The 15648-nt window shown below is 43.2% G+C and overlaps 1 protein-coding gene across 3 annotated transcripts in view; it reads right to left on the minus strand.

Annotated features, from left to right (window-relative positions):
* Positions 1 to 15648, minus strand: part of LOC115168938 (multiple epidermal growth factor-like domains protein 6) — a 198501-nt gene that overhangs the window by 98215 nt on the left and 84638 nt on the right. For all 3 annotated transcript variants that reach the window (XM_029724469.1, XM_029724470.1, XM_029724468.1), the window contains one exon: positions 10621 to 10746. In XM_029724469.1, coding sequence (XP_029580329.1) covers positions 10621 to 10746 — 126 coding nt within the window. The remainder of the gene's footprint in view (positions 1 to 10620; positions 10747 to 15648) is intronic.

The following is a 15648-nucleotide window of genomic DNA, read 5'->3' on the forward strand; positions in this document are numbered from 1 at the left end:
CCCAAAGATAGAATCGATACAACAGTAACAATGTAACTTTTCCACAATGCCGGTTTGTTTGAAATCCACCCTAGGTATAACTATTTCATGCATTGCGCTCTTGGATGGTGCTTTGGTAACCAAGGCAACAGTGAGCCTCTGGTAAGACTCAGTTAATGTGTATTGGCCAGACAGTCTGCTGGCCAGACAGACCAATGGTCAGAGGTCGCCAAGCCAATGACAAGTCTCGCCAAGCCAACCGGACTCTGTCTCAGACCTCGCAGTCGGATACAAGACTAGAGGAATTTCAAAGCTCGCCAAAGTGAACAGTAATTTAACATTTTTTTTGTTATTACAGTTCACACTTCCCAACAGCTGCAAGCTCTGCTTTATAACCTCATGAATTACTATAATTGTATTTTCCCCTCTATTTTTATCAAAACCAATTAAATATCACTTCAATCCAATTGGATTGTAAACATCATTGACATTTCTCTGAGGGCTTTTTTGTCTTTTGATGTTTAAATGTAATATTCCAACAATATTACATATGTCTTGATATATAAAATACAACATGATGTATCTGAGATCTACGTGTCGACCACAATAAGAACCATCTGAAGTATAATTCAGAATGAGGATCCAGGCTGCCAATGGCCTTTGGGTAAGGACTGAGGACTGCCAGCACGATATCTGAAGCCAACCACTCCAGCACAGCTGTGTAGTTCAGCTAACCTCATAGTGCAGGGGATTTGTAAAAATTCAGTTTACTTTTTCATAAAAGCATGAAACTTGGTAAACTTGTACAGTTTGGGGCCCTGAACATTTAGATATGGAGGCATCGGAATAACGCCTGCCATTTTCCATTCCGCCATAACCAAATAAGGTATTTATTTCTTCTATCTCCTGAACCAAGCATGTTATTACAGAGAAGGTGATGTTTCCCCCTATGTTTTGATGGTCAATGATTACAATGGTACTATGCACAACATCAAATCGCAACCTAGTGGCAGTGGCGGTCATTTTGCTACTCCGCCATAGCCGGACAATGTATTTTCCGTCATATCTACTGAATGATATCATAATATCACAGAAGGTGATGTTTACACCTATGTGTTGATGGTCAATGATTAAAATGATACCCTGTAAAACATCAAACAATTCAGATTATTATATAATGGTGGACTGCTATGGTAAACAATGGAAAAAATCCAATGAAATCTCAGTTTCTGACAATGGGGAAGGGAGAAACCTAGTCAGTTGTACAACTGAATGCCTTCAACTGAAATGTGTCTTCTGCATTTAACCCAACCCCTCTGAGTCAGAGAGCTGTGGGGGGCTGTCATAATCAACATCCACGTTGTCAGCATCCGGGGAACTGCCTTGTTCAGGGGCAGAATGACAGATTTTGACCTTGTCAGCTCAGGGATTCGATCCAGCAACCTTTGGGTTACTGGTCCAATGCTCTAACCACTAGGCTACCTGCTCAATGTCAATGTACACCATATAATATTATTTCTGTTGTTGATTTGAAATTTTGATTTAACAATTTTTTTTAAGCTTAGTTTGGGGGCAATGTGGAATCAATAATTTTTTATTCTGCTTTACTGAAAATGTATCGTCATTGACACCATGCTAAGGTACGAGCAAGAAAGATTCTGCACGGGACAAGGATGGATGTCTGGTCCCCCACAGTTTATTAGGTACACCCATCTAGTACAGGGTCGTACCTCCCTTTGCCTCCAGAACAGCCTGAATTCTTCAGGGTATGGAAACACTATCAACGGACCCAACGTGTACCAGGAAAACATTCCCCACACCATTACACCACTGGATGGGGCCATGGACTCACGCTACTTACGCCAAATCCTTACGCCAACAGGAACCGGGATTTGTCAGACCAGACAATGTTTTTCCACTCCTCAATTGTCCAGTGTTGGTGATCGCTTGCCCACTAGAGCCGCTTCTTCATGTTTTTAGCTGATAGGAGTGGAATCTGGTGGGGTCGTCTGCTGCAATAGCCCATCCGTGACAAAGACCGACTGTTGTACTGTGCTGTTATTTGCCTGTTTTTGGCCCGCCTGTTAGCTTGCATGATTCTCGCCATTCTCCTTCGACCTCTCATCAACGAGCTGTTTTCACCCACAGGACTGCCACCGACTGGATGTTTTTTGTTTGTCGCACCATTCTTGGTAAACCCTAGACACTGTCGTGCGTAAAAAGCCCAGGAAGCCGGCCGTTTCTGAGATACTGGAACCAGCGCTCCTGGCACCGATGATCATAACACGCTCAAAGTCGCTTAGGTCACTCATTTTGCCCATTCTAACGTTCAATCTAACAGTAACTGAATGCCTTCATGCCCGTCTGCTTGCTTTATATAGCAAGCCACGGCCATGTGACATCACGGTCTGTAGGAGCGAACCATTTTCATGAACGGGGTGGTGTACCTAATAAACTGTATGTCTAAAAGACACATCTGGATTTAGAATTTGTCAGGATATAGTGTATATCCACAAAACTCCAAATTTGCATTGGAAATGGTCTGTATTCTTTAGAATATTAAAAACGTGTAATGTAAAGATATCCCCTGATATGGATGCTTTTTCGCCCAGTGGCAGCCCACCATTTTATAATAATCGTAATTATTTATGATGTTGTACATGGCACAATTGTAATCCTTGACCATCAAAACATTGGTGCAGACATCACCTTTTCTGTTTTATTATGTATGGTTCAGCAGATATGACGGGGAAAATACATTGTCCACTTATAGCGGAATAGCAAAATGGCCACCATGGATGCCAGGGGGCATTTTTCATGTTGTGCATGGCATTATTGTAACCCTTGACCATCAACATAGACCATCAACAATTTCTGTGTTAACATGTTTGGTTCTGTCACGGTTGTCGTAGGTTAGAGACCAAGACGCAGCGGGAAAATGTACACTCATCTTTTTTGGTGAAGGAAAACACATAAACGTAAACAAAACAAACACAAACGAACTTGACAGTCTTGTCAGGCACACAGCTAAACAAGCACAATCTCCCACAAAAAAAAACATGAAAAACAAACTCCTAATTATAGGACCCTCAATCAGAGGCAACAATAACCAGCTGCCTCCAATTGAAGGTCCAACCCCAATTAACTACACATAGAAATACAAAAGACTAGATAGAACATAGAAAAATACTAACATAGACTAACAAACCCCGGACCACATAAACCAAACACCCCTCTACCTAAATACCTAGCCCAAACCACATGAAACAAACAGCCCCTGCCACGTCCTGACCAAACTATAACAAATCAAATCAAATGTATTTATATAGCCCTTCTTACATCAGCTGATATCTCAAAGTGCTGTACAGAAACCCAGCCTAAAACCCCAAACAGCAAGCAATGCAGGTGTAGAAGCACGGTGGCTAGGAAAAACTCCCTAGAAAGGCCAAAACCTAGGAAGAAACCTAGAGAGGAACCAGGCTATGAGGGGTGGCCAGTCCTCTTCTGGCTGTGCCGGGTGGAGATTATAACAGCACATGGCCAAGATGTTCAAATGTTCATAAATGACCAGCATGGTCAAATAATAATAATAATCATAGTAGTTGTTGAGGATGCAACAAGTCAGTAACACAAGAGTAAGTGTCAATTGGCTTTTTCATAGCCGATCTTTGAGAGTATCTCTACCGCTCCTGCTGTCTCTAGAGAGTTGAAAACAGCAGGTCTGGGACAGGTAGCACGTCCGGTGAACAGGTCAGGGTTCCAGCAGGTCTGGGACAGCAGGTCTGGGACAGGTAGCACGTCCGGTGAACAGGTCAGGGTTCCATAGCTGCAGACAGAACAGTTGGAACTGGAGCAGCAGCACGGCCAGGTGAACTGGGGACAGCAAGGAGTCATCAAGCCAAGTAGTCCTGAGGCATGGTCCTAGGGCTCAGGTCCTCCAAGAGAGAGAAAGAGAGAATTAGAGAGAGCATATTTAAATTCACACAGGACACCGGAAAAGACAAGAGAAATACTCCAGATGTGACAGACTGACCCTAGCCCCCCGACACATAAACTACTGCAGCATAAATACTGGAGGCTGAGACAGGAGGGGTCAGGAGACACTGTGGCCCCATCCGATGAAACCCCCGGACAGGGCCAAACAGGTAGGATATAACCCCACCCACTTTGCCAAAGCACAGCCCCCACACCACTGGAGGGATATCTCCAACCACCAACATACCATCCCGGGACAAGGCCGAGTATAGCCCACAAAGATCTCCGCCACGGCACAACCCAAGAGGGGGCACCAACCCAGACAGGAAGACCACGTCAGTGACTCAACCCACTCAAGTGACGGACCCTTCCCAGGGACGGCATGGAAGAACACCAGTAAGTCAGTGACTCAGCCCCTGTAATAGGGGTAGAGGCAGAGAATCCCAGTGGAAAGAGGGGAACCGGCCAGGCAGAGACAGCAAGGGCGGTTCGTTGCTCCAGCCTTTCCGTTCACCTTCACACCCCTGGGCCAGACTACACTTAATCATAGGACCTACTGAAGAGATGTCTTCAGTAAAGACTTAAAGGTTGAGACTGAGTCTGCGTCTCTCACATGGGTAGGCAGACCATTCCATAAAAATTGAGCTCTATATGAGAAAGCCCTGCCTCCAGCTGTTTGCTTAGAAATTCTAGGAACAATTAGGAGGCCCGCGTCTTGTGACCGTAGCGTACGTGTAGGTATGTACGGCAGGACCAAATCGGAATGATAGGTAGGAGCAAGCCCATGTAATGCTTTGTAGGTTAGCAGTAAAACCTTGAAATCAGCCCTTGCCTTAACAGGAAGCCAGTGTAGGGAGGCTAGCACTGGAGTAATATGATCAACATTTTTGTTTCTAGTCAGGATTCTAGCAGCCGTATTTAGCACTAACTGAAGTTTATTTAGTGCTTTATCCGGGTAGCCGGAAAGTAGAGCATTGCAGTAGTCCAACCTAGAAGTAACAAAGGCATGGATTAATTTTTCTGCGTCATTTTTGGACAGAAAGTTTCTGATTTTTGCAATGTTACGTAGATGGAAAAAAAGTTGTCCTTGAAACAGTCTTGATATGTTCTTCAAAAGAGAGATCAGGGTCCAGAGTAACGCCGAGGTCCTTCACAGTTTTATTTGAGACGACTGTACAACCATCCAGATTAATTGTCAGATTCAACAGAAGATCTCTTTGTTTCTTGGGACCTAGAACAAGCATCTCTGTTTTGTCCGAGTTTAAAAGTAGAAAGTTTGCAGCCATCCACTTCCTTATGTCTGAGACACAGGCTTCTAGCGAGGGCAATTTTGGGGCTTCACCATGTTTCATTGAAATGTACAGCTGTGTGTATTCCGCATAGCAGTGAAATTTAACATTGTTTTCGAATGACATCCCCTAGAGGTAAAATATATAGTGAAAACAATAGTGGTCCTAAAACGGAACCTTGAGGAACATCGAAATTTACAGTTGATTTGTCAGAGGACAAACCATTCACAGAGACAAACTGATATCTTTCCGACAGATAAGATCTAAACCAGGCCAGAACTTGTCCATGTAGACCAATTTGGGTTTCCAATCTCTCCAAAAGAATGTGGTGATCGATGGTATCAAAAGCGGCACTAAGATCTAGGAGCACGAGGACAGATGCAGAGCCTCGGTCTGACGTCATTAAAAGGTCATTTACCACCTTCACAAGTGCAGTCTCAGTGCTATGATGGGGTCTAAAACCAGACTGAAGCGTTTGTATACATTGTTTGTCTTCAGGAAGGCAGTGAGTTCCTGCGCAAGAGCTTTTTCAAATTGTTTTGAGAGGAATGGAAGATTCGATATAGGCCGATAGTTTTTTTTATAATTTCTGGGTCAAGATTTGGCTTTTTCAAGAGAGGCTTTATTACTGCCACTTTTAGTGATTTTGGTACACATCCGGTGGATAGAGAGCCATTTATTATGTTCAACATAGGAGGGCCAAGCACAAAAAGCAGCTCTTTCAGTAGTTTAGTTGGAATAGGGTCCAGTATGCAGCTTGAAGGTTTAGAGGCCATGATTATTTTCATCATTGTGTCAAGAGATATAGTACTAAAACACTTTAGTGTCTCCCTTGATCCTAGGTCCTGGCAGGGTTGTGCAGACTCAGGACAACGGAGCTTTGGAGGAATACGCAGATTTAAAGAGGAGTCCGTAATTTGCTTTCTAATGATGATGATCTTTTCCTCAAAGAAGTTCATGAATTCATTACTGCTGAAGTGAGAGCCATCCTCTCTTGGGGAATGCTGCTTTTTAGTTAGCTTTGCGACAGTATCAAAAATAAATTTCAGATTCTTCTTATTTTCCTCAATTAAGTTGGAAAAATAGGATGATCGAGCAGCAGTGTGGGCTCTTCGATACTGCACGGTATTGTCTTTCCAAGCTAGTCGGAAGACTTCCAGTTTGGTGTGGCGCCATTTCCGTTCCAATTTTCTGGAAGCTTGCTTCAGAGCTCGTGTATTTTCTGTATACCAGGGAGCTAGTTTCTTATGACAAATATTTTTAGCTTTTAGGGGTGCACCTGCATCTAGGGTATTGCGCAAGGTTAAATTGAGTTCCTCGGTTAGGTGGTTAACTGATTTTTGTCCTCTGACGTCCTTGGGCAGGCAGAGGGAGTCTGGAAGGGCAACAAGGAATCTTTGGGTTGTCTGAGAATTTATAGCACAACTTTTAATGCTTCTTGGTTGGGGTCTGAGCAGATTATTTGTTGCGATTGCAAACGTAATAAAATGGTGGTCCGATAGTCCAGGATTATGAGGAAAAACATTAAGATCCACAACATTTATTCCATGGGACAAAACTAAGTCCAGAGTATGACTGTGGCAGTGAGTAGGTCCAGAGACATGTTGGACAAAACCCACTGAGTCGATGATGGCTCCGAAGGCCTTTTGGAGTGGGTCTGTGGACTTTTCCATGTGAATATTAAAGTCACCAAAAATAAGAATATTATCTGCGATGACTACAAGGTACGATAGGAATTCAGGGAACTCAGTGAGGAACGCTGCATATGGCCCAGGAGGCCTGTAAACAGTAGCTATAAAAAGTGATTGAGTAGGCTGCATAGATTTCATGACTAGAAGCTCAAAAGACGAAAACGTTGTTTTGTTTTTTTGTAAATTTAAATTTGCTATCGTAAATGTTAGCAACACCTCCGCCTTTGCGGGATGCGCGGGGGATATGGTCACTAGTGTAACCAGGGGGTGAGGCCTCATTTAACACAGTAAATTCATCAGGCTTAAGCCATGTTTCAGTCAGGCCAATCACATCAAGATTATGATCAGTGATTAGTTCATTGACTATAACTGCCTTTGAAGTGAGGGATTTAACATTAAGTAGTCCTATTTGAGATGTGAGGTATCACAATCTCTTTCAATAATGGCAGGGATGGAGGAGGTCTTTATACTAGTGAGATTGCTAAGGCGAACACCGCCATCTTTAATTTTGCCCAACCTAGGTCGAGGCACAGACACGGTCTCAATGGGGATAGCTGAGCTGACTACACTGACTGTGCTAGTGGCAGACTCCACTAAGCTGGCAGGCTGGCTAACAGCCTGCTGCCTGGCCTGCACCCTATTTCATTGTGGAGCTAGTGGAGTTAGAGCCCTGTCTATGTTCATAGATAAGATGAGAGCACCCCTCCAGCTAGGATGGAGTCCGTCACTCCTCAACAGGCCAGGCTTGGTCCTGTTTGTGGGTGAGTCCCAGAAAGAGGGCCAATTATCTACAAATTCTATCTTTTGGGAGGGGCAGAAAACAGTTTAACCAGCGATTGAGTTGTGAGACTCTGCTGTAGAGCTCATCACTCCCCCTAACTGGGAGGAGGCCAGAGACAATTAATCGATGCCGATACATCTTTCTAGCTGATTTACACGCTGAAGCTATGTTGCGCTTGCTGACCTCTGACTGTTTCTTCCTAACATCGTTGGTGCCGACGTGGATAACAATATCTCTATACTCTCTACACTCGCCAGTTTTAGCTTTAGCCAGCACCGTCTTTAGATTAGCCTTAACGTCGGTAGCCCTGCCCCCTGGTAAACAGTGTATGATCGCTGGATGATTCGTTTTAAGTCTAATACTGCGGGTAATGGAGTCGCCAATGACTAGGGTTTTCAATTTGTCAGAGCTAATGGTGAGAGGCTTCGGCGTCTCGGACCCCATAACGGGAGGAGCAGAGACCAGAGAAGTCTTGGCCTCTGACTCCGACTCGCTTAATGGGGAGAACCGGTTGAAAGTTTCTGTCGGCTGAATAAGCGACACTGGTTGAGCATTCCTGCAGCGTTTCCCTCCAGAAGCCAGGAGAAAGTTGTCCGGCTGCGGGGACCGTGCGAGGGGATTTATACTAACATTACTATCTGTACTTACTGGTGGCACAGACGCTGTTTCGTCCTTTCCTACACTGAAATTACCCTTGCCTAACGTTGCGTCTGAAGCTGGGCTTGCAGCACAGCTATCTTCGCCGTAAGGCGATCGTTCTCCTGTATATTATGAGTACAACGACTGCAATTAGAAGGCATCATGTTAATGTTACTTAGCTTCGGCTGTTTGACGTCCTTTCGAACCATGTCCAGATAAAACCTCCGGGGTGAAAAAGTTGAGTTAGGGAAAAACAAAAAATATACAGTAATGAAAAAGTAAAAACCGTGAAGTAGTCAGGTAGCAAAGTAAGATTGGCAACAAAACGCACAGCAGCACGTAAACAAGTCTGCAAATCCCCTGGGAATGGGGATCTGCAAATGTTACATGTCAGGACGTGACAGGTTCATAAGATACAACGCACAATACATTGTTTATGGAGGAATGGAATATGTCCACCACATCTGCCAGGAGGTGTTTTTGCGATACCTCCATGTTACGAACCGGCTCAGAGTTCGCAACAAAAGGGAGACAACGTGGAGACAAGGAGTATCAAAATATATATTTATTAAATAAAGTAACTAAGTAATTAACAATGGTGTGTGTAATCAGTAGTGTAAGTGAGTGTTTTGCATACCTGAATGTAATAATGCAGAGTGTTGAAGGGTGCCAAAGCAAACAACCAAAAAGCCACAACTAGCACAACCAAAAACAACAAGGTGTCTGCATGGAGAGAGTCTCCCCCAATGAATGTGGAAGAGGTGCCTTTATCCTGGGACACACCCGGGCCCAGGTGTTTCCCATGTAGCTGACGACCCTCCCAACTCCGCCCACCGGCATCCTAATAAGGAAACAAGAGCAAAGAGAGAAAATACGGCAGACAGAGTGGGAGGGTCGTCACTCTGAACATTTTCAGGGCCCCAAACTGTACAAGTGTACCAAGTTTCAAGCTTTTATGAAAAAGTGAACATATCTCCAAAGATTTGGCACATATTGCCTGGACTATAAGTTGTATACTCCATCTACTGTATCTGTAGCAGGAGGAAATCTGGGCGCTAGAGCTTGGGCAAGTGGTCATTAACACAAGCTAGCAAGTTACAATGGAGAGAATCGGTGCAGTCTGCAGCCTTTAAGAAGACATAATTGTGTTTTATTGCATTTCAAATTCACCACAGGCCAAGGCTGCCAAACTCCTTTAGGGGGTCATATCAAATGGGCATGGGAAACAACAATGGCCACAAGTGCAATTGAGTTTGTTTAATGTGCTACTTTTATTAGGCTGTGGTATTTGTTCATGGTTTTCATGGGCTTTGTTGGAGAAAACATATTGGCGATGGTAAGTTAAACACCAGGCTGGATTTATAGTCATAGAATGACATTAGATTTCTTTGGCCCCACGACAGATCAGACAGGCAGAAAATGAACTGTCGAAGCATAGCCAATATGGCTCAGCATCAGTTCGCATCAGCTAGTATCACCAGCGTTGTTGTAGGGCAGCCCCCGAAGTGACTCTTCTTATCAACTGTATGCAATAATTTCCTTTGTGTCATTTTAGGAATTCAGCATTCTCTGTATTATCTCTCCAACCCCCATTGTCTCACCTCTGAGAAGCAGAGGTGACATCATGTAAGTCTGATATCTGATTGGAGGTTAACTTGACAGCAATACTATTGGTCAACACCGCAGATTTTCAATCCAAACAACTCAGATGCTTATAAAAGGGTCTTAGATTCCTTGTTCTTTCTCTTTTTGTGCCTGAACTGCTGTGGTGAGATACAATCTCTCTCTCTTTCTTTCTTTCTTTCTCTCTCCACCCCATGGACTTTTGGGGCATGGCCTTTAAGGGTATGATGTCTTGTATAATGTTATCATAATTTTTTCTAAGTAATTCAATAATAAACGTATTTAGAATTCCATTCTCAGACATTTCTTAATTGCCTATTACTGTAACTCAACTATAGTGTGCTTGCATATTGCTAAATAATCTTTATGGAGTAGGAGAATTAATTAGATGTGCTAATTGCTTCGTCTTATTATGAGTCACATGTGAGGTATTTCTAATATAATATATGCTGTATATTCACATATACACAATATTAGTGCCCACAACATTGTGGGTTTCGATTCACACTGGGAACATATAGGCTGCTACTCACTGTCGCTTTGGATAAAAGTGTCTGCCAAAATGGCATAAAAAGGATGGACTGAGAAGTTTGCACACAAGCACACACAGTTTTTTCTTAAATGGCCGACTAGTGGCACTTACACTTGCAGTGTTTGCTGTCCTCTGCAAGATGATAGTTGGGTCTACAGCGACACTGGTAGTGAGCCGGGGACAGCTGCACACAGTCCTGCTCACAGCCTCCATTTCTGACAGCACAGGAGTGGACGGCTGGGGAGAAACACAGAGTGAGACATGATAGATCAACAATTAAAGGTGATGTACAGTACACAAATGTAATTGATTGATTATCATGTGAAGAAAGAGTACCTGTTTAGAAACTCTCAAAGTCACATTTTTGACCACTATTGTTTTTTAAATTCAGATTATCTACAATGACACAGGCAAATAGTTGTTAATGCGAGCAGGATAAACTCCTGGAAACTACATGTACAGTAGGTCCGCTCGCTCTAACAGCACAAGCAAGTGTTTGTCTATATGTTCTCACAAAGTGCAAGACACCACCAGATCGTTTCAAACATTTGATTTATGCTAACGCATAACCCAAGGTGAACTGTATCTCAAAGATGAGATGTAGCTCCTGCATTTTCATTTGGAGGAACTCAGAAAAAGGAGTTCCAGTTTCAAAACTAAAACAAACATGAACCCTATCTACACTCTGATCTTGGAAATTGATGAAGACGCTGACCCCTCTCCGCTCCACTCTGTTTTCACTTCAATTGCCATCTCAGAACAGAGTCCCAATAATAACAACGGTTTTTTTGCTGCTCCATTAGCGAGACATCTGATTCGGGCCGATAAGCCTGCGGACAGCAGGGGGTACTTACAATACGTGGCTCATTGCAGTGGACCTTGACTAGACACAACCCTTTCCGCTCACCCCTAGATCCCTCAGACTCAACTCTGGACCTTCGGAGCCAGTTCCACTGCTTGGTTTCATTGTTCCCTTCTAATCAGGAACAGATTTAGACCTGGCACACCAGGTGGGTGCAATGAATTATGAGGTAGAACATAAAATCAGCAGGCTCCAGACCTCGTAGGGTAAGAGTTGAATATCCCTGCTCTAGAGCCTAGGAACATTATGCATATCTAAAATGTAAAAAAAAAAATGAAAGGACTGGATAGATATAAGCAATATGATAGTTGCTCAACCTTGCCCACTAGGTGGAACTTGCAATATTTCCCACACCTATCTTATCCTGTCAGATCTAGTGCCCAGAGTGGTATAGGGGCAGGGGGTTGTGTTTGGCATATGTTTATTCAGGAAAGCTGTGAGATCTTCAGTGGAAAGTATCAGGTCTTCCCCTGACTGACAACGTGCCCCGGGAAGCCATAATGACTCACTTGACAGGGTTGCTTTGGCAAGTAAATTGCCGATATGTTCTCCATCGATAGTAAATCACCCAAAATGTCACATGACCAATATATGAGCCACGTAGGTCTAATTTTGGTCCACATTTCATACTAATTCTCAAATAGCAATGATCATTTTCCCAATGATGGATGAGTTGGCTCCTTTGGCTGTGCTAAGCCTGAACCCAGATGAGATGTGAGTGAAAGAATGACATGGGGAAGAAAGAGCAAAGATTATGGATATACTGACAAGATACATGTCTCTCCGCCATAACAAATGGGAGTTGTTGTCCACAAAGTGGCACGGTGGGCTGTCTACCTCCCGCCAATCCTTTCTTTGGATTGGTGGACACATCTCATTATTGTAATGCTTTTTTAAATATTCGATGAGGGTTGTTGACGTCAACCGCCTGTATTCAAAGGAGAGAGCTGCTATGCTACTAGCCTCATGCCTTGAATATGCATAGCCATCTCAAGACAACTCCGGTGTAAAGAGTTTTTTGGGAAGCTCTGTGCTAGGGAACAGTTGAGACTACTTAGGGCTCATAAATAATCCAAAAGGCCAGACACATATACGTGTGTTGTCGTGCAAATTCTTACACAGGGACATTTGAAATCAATCTTAAATGAATCATTTTTAATTATCTGGAGAGGTTGGAGAGGTTCCAACAAACTTGATGCACCATAGTGAACATCTGTTAGGAGCTCTAACGGGGCAGTCTCGTTAATTCCCTTATATACTGCAGACAAGTCCTATTTGCATGATTTAGCTTATTCATCATTCATAAATAATTAATGTTTGCTTCGTTCATGTGACCGACCAATACCTCACAAGGCTTCTTCTCTCTAAGGTGAGACCTTGAAACTGGGATATTTTTCGTTCTCAAACCAGGTCTGGGCGTACTGCCAAATTGCAGATACTGATAAGTGAGGATTCGTTCAATGTGGTCACTTGTATGAACACAGAAAACTGTTATTAGAAAAGCACATGAATAGAACACAGAAATGTGTTATTAGAAAATCACAAACATTAAACATTTCCAGCACAGGGTCTATACTTTTTTTCAGGGATATTAATTTAAAATAAATCGAGCTCAATCTGAGTCTTTGATAAAAAATATTTTGTGACGTCAGTCATATGTTTCTCATTAAAGCATATGTCACAGAGTTTATGTATGGTGTCTTATTTTGCTCTACTGTTTGGAACATCCTTGAGTTTGTAAGCTGCCTTTAATTTAAAGGAGGAAAACAAGGCCTGGCAAAAAAACAACAGCATGAGAAGAATGAGATGGTTTGTATGACACATCATGCCATCAGAGCGTTCCGTGACATCAAAGTAGCCTGATTTAAAATCTAAATAAATAACTAGATTGAATATGCACTTCTGGACTGCACGCAGTTGAAGTGCAGACGCCAAGAGGGAATCTAAGATTAGTGCGTGTGTCGGAGCACATGTTCTACCTCTCAGTGGTGAATAGGAACAGCAATGGGGTTAAAAGTATTTGTAGTTGAACTGAAATGACGGCTTTGGGGGTGGCCAACACTCAAGAGCTACAGGGGGTGCACATATTTGTTCCAGCCCAGCTCTAACACACCTGATTTTACTAATTAATTGTTTGCCAGGACCTTGGTTAGCTGAATCAGTTGTGTTAGTGCAGGGCTGGAACAAAAGCTTGCACACTCGTAGCTCTCCAGGAAAAGGATGAATCAATGAATTAATAATTATAATCACAAACTGAGGTAGTGTAATTTGGGGCCCATTTCTATAAAAACGTTAATAATATGAATGGGTTCCCATCTCTGTGGTAATTACTCATAAAAAAAACACAAATCAGGCTATTTGTAGGCAAGTTGTAACATTTCCTTCAAACTGGCCCTGGTCAAAGCCAACAATGTTTCGACAGGCCGCGGGGGCTTCCCATGGCCCACTGCGAGGCAACGGTCCTAAATCAATCAGAGAGACAAGAGAAAGGTAACAACTTTGCTATATAGTGACTTTTATCATGTTTATCTTTACGTTTTTGATACAGAAATGTCATACTACTATCACATATGACCTCCAGCCACTTCTGGCCATCAGATCGACAGTTACTAACCTCCTCAAATTGGACTTAAAATACGACTTCAACTCCAACTGAGCTATTCCACTGTTCATACCGGATCCTATTCCTTTGTTCCATGGGCTAACAAAACGCTGCAGGTGTAGACACGGGAGACAAGGTGGATTCCTGGTGAAATTGAGGCAAAGACAAAACCAAACGGTCCTCTCCTCCGTTCTATTGGAAAATGTCCAGTCACTGGAGAATAACATGGATGATCTTCGTTCGAGTCTCTCTGTTACAGAATTTTTAATATTTTGAGGTATCACGTTAGCACGTAGGGCACACCAATCGGTGTCACCTTGTTAGTAAGTATGTGTGCTGGCTTGTCCATTTTGTTAGTCAGAAGGTGTTTCACCTGTGCTAGCCCAGGTGATATTTAAGAGTGGCTGGCTCAGTGCTCCAGTTGAGCTTCAGAGATGTTGGGAGAGCTACATTTCATGTCAGCTGAAGTGCGATTTTGAGCTCAACCTCTTAAGTTTGAAAGAAGACTCATTTTCTTTTTACGCCCTATCCGAAGTAGTTGTGGGTTTTTCTTTTAGTTTGTCTTTTTGGAGGCAAACCTAGTGGGAATCCATGGTGGGTGTCTTACTAGTGGCTTTGCCAACTTTCAGTGGGAACCCACATGGGTGCCTTTCAGAAACCTTTTTGAACCCCTTTCTGTTTTGTTTTGGTTGTCAAAGTGATTTTCTTTGTTAGTCCCCCTTCCATGAGCGATATCTTGAGTTTGTCTAGTGGGAACGTAACATCTCCTATCAGAGAGACTTGGAAAGCTGGATGTTATATGTATGTCTTACTGAAACGTGGCTGGTAGTACTCGGTGGATTCTCCATGCAGAGGCAGGATCGTACAGAGGCTTTGTAGAAGTCGCAAGGAGGTGTAGTGTTTTTTAAAATAAAAAACAACTGGTGTGCTACTTCAAGTGTGAAGGAAATCTCTAGCTCTTTCTCACCTGATAAAGAATACCTCATGGTAAGCTCCAGACCCTTTAATCTTGCAAGAGATTTCTCATCCGTAATTATCACAGCTGTCTACATCCCACCCCAAGCCAACAACAAACACTCTGGCACTCAACAAACTGTATGGGGCTATAAACAAACAAGAAAAGGCTCACCCAGAGGCAGTGTTTCTGGTGTGTAGAGACTATAGCACGGGTAGACTTAAAACCGTTCCACCTCACTTCTAGCAACATGTCTCCTGCGCCACTAGGGGTGCTAAAACTCTAAACCACTTTTATTCTAACCACAGAAACGCATACAAGGCCCTCCCTCGTCTTCCTTTGGGAGCTACCGCTTACAAGGAATGGGACACGGGCGCATACAAGAAAGCTCACTATGACCTCTGACAAGACATCAAACGTGCTAAAGGACAATTTAGGAGGAAGGTGGAATCCTATTACACCGGCGCCGACGCTCATCGTATGTGGCAGGGCTTGCAGATGATAACGGATTATAATGGGAAACCCAGCCATGCAATGCAGAACTCCCAAATTAGCTAACTGTATTTTATGCTCGCTTCGAGGAATATAACACTGTGCCTTGCATGAAAGCACTTGTTTTTTGGATGACTACTGTATGTGATCTCGCTCGCCGTGTCCCACATGATCAAAACATTTAAACGGGTTAACAACCACAAGGCGGAATACTAGGGGGTGTTCTCA

The sequence above is a fragment of the Salmo trutta genome, chromosome 30 (genome assembly GCF_901001165.1).
Source record: "Salmo trutta chromosome 30, fSalTru1.1, whole genome shotgun sequence".
Lineage (NCBI taxonomy): Eukaryota > Metazoa > Chordata > Actinopteri > Salmoniformes > Salmonidae > Salmo > Salmo trutta.